This window comes from Scomber scombrus, chromosome 2 (genome assembly GCF_963691925.1).
Source record: "Scomber scombrus chromosome 2, fScoSco1.1, whole genome shotgun sequence".
NCBI lineage: Eukaryota > Metazoa > Chordata > Actinopteri > Scombriformes > Scombridae > Scomber > Scomber scombrus.
In genome coordinates this window covers 8618148-8624278 of record NC_084971.1, presented here as the reverse complement: position 1 = coordinate 8624278, position 6131 = coordinate 8618148, and the positions used below count along the sequence as shown (strand labels likewise).

The window sequence follows — 6131 nt, the reverse complement described above, 5'->3', positions numbered from 1 at the left end:
GTCGAAAATGTGTACTGCGCTTGTGACAGGTATATGAAGTGTTTGTCAGGGATCCAGCATTTATCTGACAAATCCAAACAGAGAGAAAAATATGAGTGTATGGTACCTTTAAATTGAACTGATTTTTATTAAAAAAAAGGCCCGAGTTTTCCATATCAAAGACTTCTCACCTACACCCACAGCTCACCCTTGCCAAAAAAAATAGATCCACATTAGAGCGTGGACCCTGTTTAATTAGATTTAAAAATTAGTCCTTTGGAACTGCATCTGAGAAGATTTATGTTGTTAAATATAACTTGGTACAGAATTATATAACTGTGAGTTGACGCCAGCAGTGCGCAGAGAGAAAAAATCCATGAACAATACAGTCCTTGCACAATGCGCTGATGTTTAAGCAGTGGAATACTTTTAATATAGACCCCTTGAAATTCATTCAAGGACCCTTAAAAAGCACTGCATTTAATTGGGATTGACGTTGTTTGAAGAGAACAACGTTATACAGGCCTGAACTGCTGCTGTGTTTTAATTGGGAATGAGGAGACAATTGAAGGGAGGATTACATAGAAAAAACAGCTACACCACAAAAAAGACTATCAGGGAAATGTTTTATTCCCTGGGGAATAAACTCACACTACATTGTAGACACACGGGCATGCACACACAGTACACTTACAAATCAAGTCTTTCATCTATCCTGATAGCATTACACTCAGACAGACTATTCACAAACAGATGATTCATTATGGATCAGACAGTACAGATAAAGTGGTCTTGTATAAACAAAGTCAGAACAATAAACACCGTAAAAGATACTGTACGTGTGTGTGTGTGTGTGTGTGTGTGTGTGTGTGTGTGTGTGTGTGTGTGTGTGTGTGTGTGTGTGTGTGTGTGTGTGTGTGTGTGTGTGTGTGTGTGACAGAAAGAGAGAGAACCAGCCTGTAACAGACAGTGCTGATAGACACAAACACACACACGACCGGGAAGAACCAGACAGACAGGTCCTTATGTACAGAGTACTTCTTCACAAAGCAGGATGTGTAAGACAGGGAGTGCCTGTAACACACACACGCACACACACACACACACACACACACACACACACACACACACACACACACACACACACACACACACACACACACACACACACACATACACACACACCAGACAAAAACAAATGTGTTTGAATTGGTACAATAAACACTGACTGGAGTCGTGCATGTGTGTTTATTCAGTTGAAAGAGTACGGTAGATCCCGGTATTGCATCATGTGCAAACAACGGCAACAAGTTGTGTGTGTGTGTGTGTGTGTGTGTGTGTGTGTGTGTGTGTGTGTGTGTGTGTGTGTGTGTGTGCACGCAAGCGTGTGCCTTTTTAACAAACTACTGAATACAAATATTGTTGTGGTAGCATTGATGATTTTTTTTAGCTGCGTTTACTGAATGTGTGTTCTTCATGTTCTTCATGGGTGTAGGTGTTTTTCTTAAAATACACGTCCTATTTCATTCTTTCCTTTTTGAAATTACAAGATATAAAACAGCAGATATATATTTTCACTGTATTTAAAGGAGGTGTACATTTTTAACCTTGTATTCATGATTGTATCATTGATATTTAATTATTTATGTTCTGTGAAAAGGAATATGAAAGCCCAGGTGTAATTTTAACTTCCGACGTGTTTCTATTTTTAACAATATGACCTTCTTTCACTTTCCACTTTCCAATGACCAGTTCCTACATCATAACACATCGTAAGCATCATGGATACAACTCTTTGTTGCACATTTATGAAATGTGATCTTGTTAAACCATATTTTTATAAAATATTTTTTAAACTGTCTTTAAATGTCGCGTTGCTCTGTATTCTGTAGTCTTTGTATAAAAGGACATTCTGGTTTCAGTCTAGGCCTTACTTTTGTTGTTTTGGCACTGGTTTTTATATAGGGAGTCACATTCTTCTCAGTGGTGAATATTGCCAAAAAGAATCTGAATGGAGGAGAAACACAAACAGACAAATGATTTACAGGTTTTCAACAAACCTGCGGGTTCATCAAACATATCTTTAAGAGACAACAAAGATAAACAGTGGAATCATTAACCAAACTGCCTTAAAAAATAACCTTCTCGTTGAACTTTGACTTACTGCGCTTACAGTAGATTTGTACGCCCACAGTTTCCCTGTGCAGTTATTATTGACATTTCAGGTGTGCTCACTTTCAGTTTTACCTCCAAATATAGTGGTTTAGTTAACCTGGTCGAACTGTTGCTGTGTTTACAACCGTATGAAGGTCTGACCATTGAGCTTTTCCCCACATTGAGCTTTGTTACAGTGAGTTTGTGTGCTACTGCATCTCAGCAATCACTTTGGACAGTACAATTTTATCACAGATTAATATTAACAGATAAAATGATGGACACAAGTACAAAAATAAGACCAAATGTACAACAAAGAGAAAGTCACTGTGATTGTGTAGAAATCTTAACTAAGTAATTTGAAGTAATCTCAGTCTGTGAGACTGCAGCTCAGAAACTGCAGCAGTGGGAGGAAGCTTTCGCAACAGATGTTCAGGCCCTCCTAGCTAACAGGAATCTACGGCACTTGGTGTGTCTGTGGCCCTTGTGAACTGCGTCTGTTTCATAAGAGAGTAAACATTTGCAGGTTTCAGATGAGGCAGATTTCAAGAAGCTTGTCTGTGAAAGTTTCTTTTCTTCCCACATTTTTCTTGCTCTGTTTTATTTTTTTCGCTTTGTTCCATTTCAGAGGCGCACGTCTTTTCCACAAAGTCCCGCAAATAGAAAGTACGCAGTAGCAAATACATACAGCGGGCTTGATAAGCGATATGTGCAGCACACGCTTGCAAACACAGGTTACCATGTGGTAAATATGGTCAAAGCATTCGTGAGGAGCTGCAGAGTTGATTTGAGTTGTAATTAGACAGTTTCAGAAAGCCTGCCTGCTGACTTCAATGCTCCTGGTTCCAGAGAAACTCTCACATGCACACTTCTTTGAAATCCTCCCCCACATTTGTGTTTTCACACTTAATGGCAAAACATAAACCACATTTCCCCTGAAGCCAGCTCAAAGACTGGAATGGGTTGACCTTTATTAACCCTGTCTCTGGAAGACAGGAAATAGAGACCTCCAGTACACAACCAACCAACTAGTGGCCAGACCTTTTCTGTACAGATTGATCTTGCCTGATTCTCTGGTAGTGCTGGCCTTTGATGCTGGTCATCTGATAATTAGGGGAACTACGGTATTTCTGGGTCACTAGACTGGTAATGACTCAGTACAACAGACAAACAAATGTTCACACTAACTCATGGATCTTTGTGGAAACATTAAAGCGTGATATGACACATCTTTCACAAAATTCCTTCTTATTCTTGTCTTGACAACATAAATGCATTTTTATTGCTTAATCTGACAAGTTATTCATATGCTGTTATGTTTCTGAGATGCCCACCTTTACACACCTACTTTTCAACAAGAAGCCATATCTATTATTTAAGTAATTGTGTTGTACATACTAATCCCCAGCTCAGTGACTGACTGTCCAGCAGTGAATGTGCCCGAGTCAGCAGGATGGCATCTTTGACTGTGGCGAGGAGCCAGAGCACTTAAGCCTGCAGCACCTCTCCATATTGTTCTGTCTGCCACACAACAAAACCAGGGCCCCTGCTGCAAAACACAGCCAGGAGCAGCACTGAGCTGCAGAGAGCCGGGGCAGGTCAGGGGGCCGTTGTTGTGCAAGTCGTTCAGTCACGCAAACTTTTTTTTGTTGTTGTTGCTATATTCTGCTTGGCTTTGACTGTGTTGTGATCTCAAATAATGACGAGCAATGAGAAAGCCAGCCCATTTGATACCATGGCGCCGGAGGTGAGTTAGTGTCTGTCCAGACTCTGATACTTCTCTGAAGTACCTTTGTCTGATGTCATTGTGTTAAACTGTCCTTTTCAAATCGACAGGACTCTCAGGGAGATAATACAAGGTCCAGACAGGAACAAGAGGAAAAACTGATTCTTACAGCCTGGCAGAGTATGGTGAGTGAAATAATGGAAGAATAACTGTTATATTCTTTGAAGTTTTAATCACTTACAGTCAAGTACTGTTTGTCATAAATAGTTGTCAAAAGATCTGTGAGGTAACAGTATGCCATAAGATTGTGTCATATTGGTGAATGAAATGCACATGTTCAATCCCAGTGAATCAAACCGTTTAAACTGAATCCAAAACTGCAAGTGGTTGCATAGATGAAATGATATCTTCCTATGCCACAGCTTTTGTCCTGTGTTCAAACGACTCTAAATGGGTCAGGAAAAACTCACGCTCACTCAAAATCAAACTCCCTCTGAACACTTGCCTCCCAGCTACACAGTAAATTTACCACATTAAATAAGGGCAGACGTTTTTGTATGATGTTTTCTACGCCCCTTTTTACCCCAGTTTGGAATGTTATGGCCAATTTCCCCTGAACCGTAGTCGTTTTAATCACTAAATCTACTTTAAGCAGTGTGAAAAATATAAATATCCTCATGCTTTTCCTGTACACATGTGTTATTCTCACTGGCGTCCCACAACCAAGCCACTAAAGGGAATTGAGCCCCAGTCTTGTTTTGACTTTGTGTTATCTGGGGACTCCATTCAGTGACTTTTTATGAGCTTAATCTAAGCTGGTACAGCAGTGACAGTAGTCACAGTAGCAAAGATTATTAGTGGTAGTAGATGTCATAAAGGTCAGGTTAACATGCCGATTAGAGTATTATAATGTTTCGACTAATAGTCAGTTGTTTTTGCCTCTTTCAGTCGTCTGTTCTGCGGCTACAGAGTTTGTTTGAGGACTCCGCAGCTCCAGGCCTGCCAGGTCAGTCTTTCCTGGCTAAGCAGAGGCAGTCTACCCATGCCAGGAGGGTGTTTTCCCCCCGGTTGCAGCCCAGGTAGGAGCCTTCATCCTCATGGAGAGCCCTACCTCCTCCTCTCATGAGCAGAATATGGAAGTCTCACTGAATGTGTTATGTTGGGTTTGCTGCTATCACCCCCTGCTGAAAAAATGTGGTACTACAGTGACAATTCTGTAATTTTGGAACTAGACAGAAATGGAAGTGTCATTGATAATGTCTTTCTTTTTTTTCTTTTTTTAAAATCTGTATTATACCTAAATGTACGTACATACTTGTAAATTCTATAAATAATCACCAGGTTGTCTGCTCCATGCCTCATTGTGTGATAGTACAAATTTTTAGAAATAATGCAAAACTGATTCATTTCATATCATTGTAAAACTGTTTTGTTAAGTAATTTATTAATTCCATTCATTATTTGTTTAACTTACATTTTTGAAAATGCACAAGACAATGTGTAAGAAATCATTATATTTACAGGTTTATTTTAGTAATCAAGGTAAATAAAGTGAACAAAGAAATAACACACTTCTTCTTTTCAGCACCATTTTTCAGGATTAACTTTGATTACGCTACATGCTAACATACAGTAATACAGATTTAAGTAGTGACAAGCAATATTCTCTACAAGACGATAACTGAAGAACCTGAACACTTACTTTCTTTAAAACATACACTCCTTCATTTTGAGAAACAATTTAATTGCATCTCCTCAATACTGTACAGAGGTAGTACTGTAATGCATTTATCCTAGCTTAGCATAAGGGGTGTATAAGGCGTTTTTTCTTCTTCTTCCTTTTAGCGATGGAAGCCAATTTCCCCTGCTTCTAGTCTAAGATTGAAGCTAGGCTGAACCTGATGATAGCCTAGTTTAGTGTAATCTCTCTACTGAATGTACATGTATTAAATTAATATGTTTTCTTCTCAAACTCTTAGTAAGACAATGAGTCAATGTCAGAGTATTCCTCTAAAGTGCCTTCAATCTTCAAAACCTTCCTCCCAGGTCCCGGATGATGCGTTGAAATTCTGTACAATTCACAGTTGACTTTTGAAAGTTAGCGGTTGGGAGGATCTTTGGAAAGTTTCTTTGAGAAGACCTGGGAGTAAATCTGAACAATCTTATTTCCAAAGAACTGCCCCGACGGTGCTGCAGACTCAAAGTAAAAATGGAAACACAGCTTCTTATGTATGACTAATTTCATTTGTGAAAACGTACACTGGATCGTGCA

General features: G+C 39.4%; 1 protein-coding gene across 1 annotated transcript; it reads left to right on the top strand.

The window, feature by feature from the left end:
* The first annotated feature begins 3719 nt into the window (after window positions 1-3719).
* Window positions 3720-5430, top strand: LOC134001875 (protein Hook homolog 3-like). The gene is made up of 3 exons (XM_062441086.1): window positions 3720-3880; window positions 3970-4044; window positions 4808-5430. The coding sequence occupies exons 1-3, from the start codon at window positions 3833-3835 to the stop codon at window positions 4940-4942; spliced, it is 258 nt and encodes an 85-aa protein (XP_062297070.1). The 5' UTR covers window positions 3720-3832; the 3' UTR covers window positions 4943-5430.
* The last annotated feature ends 701 nt before the right edge of the window (window positions 5431-6131 follow it).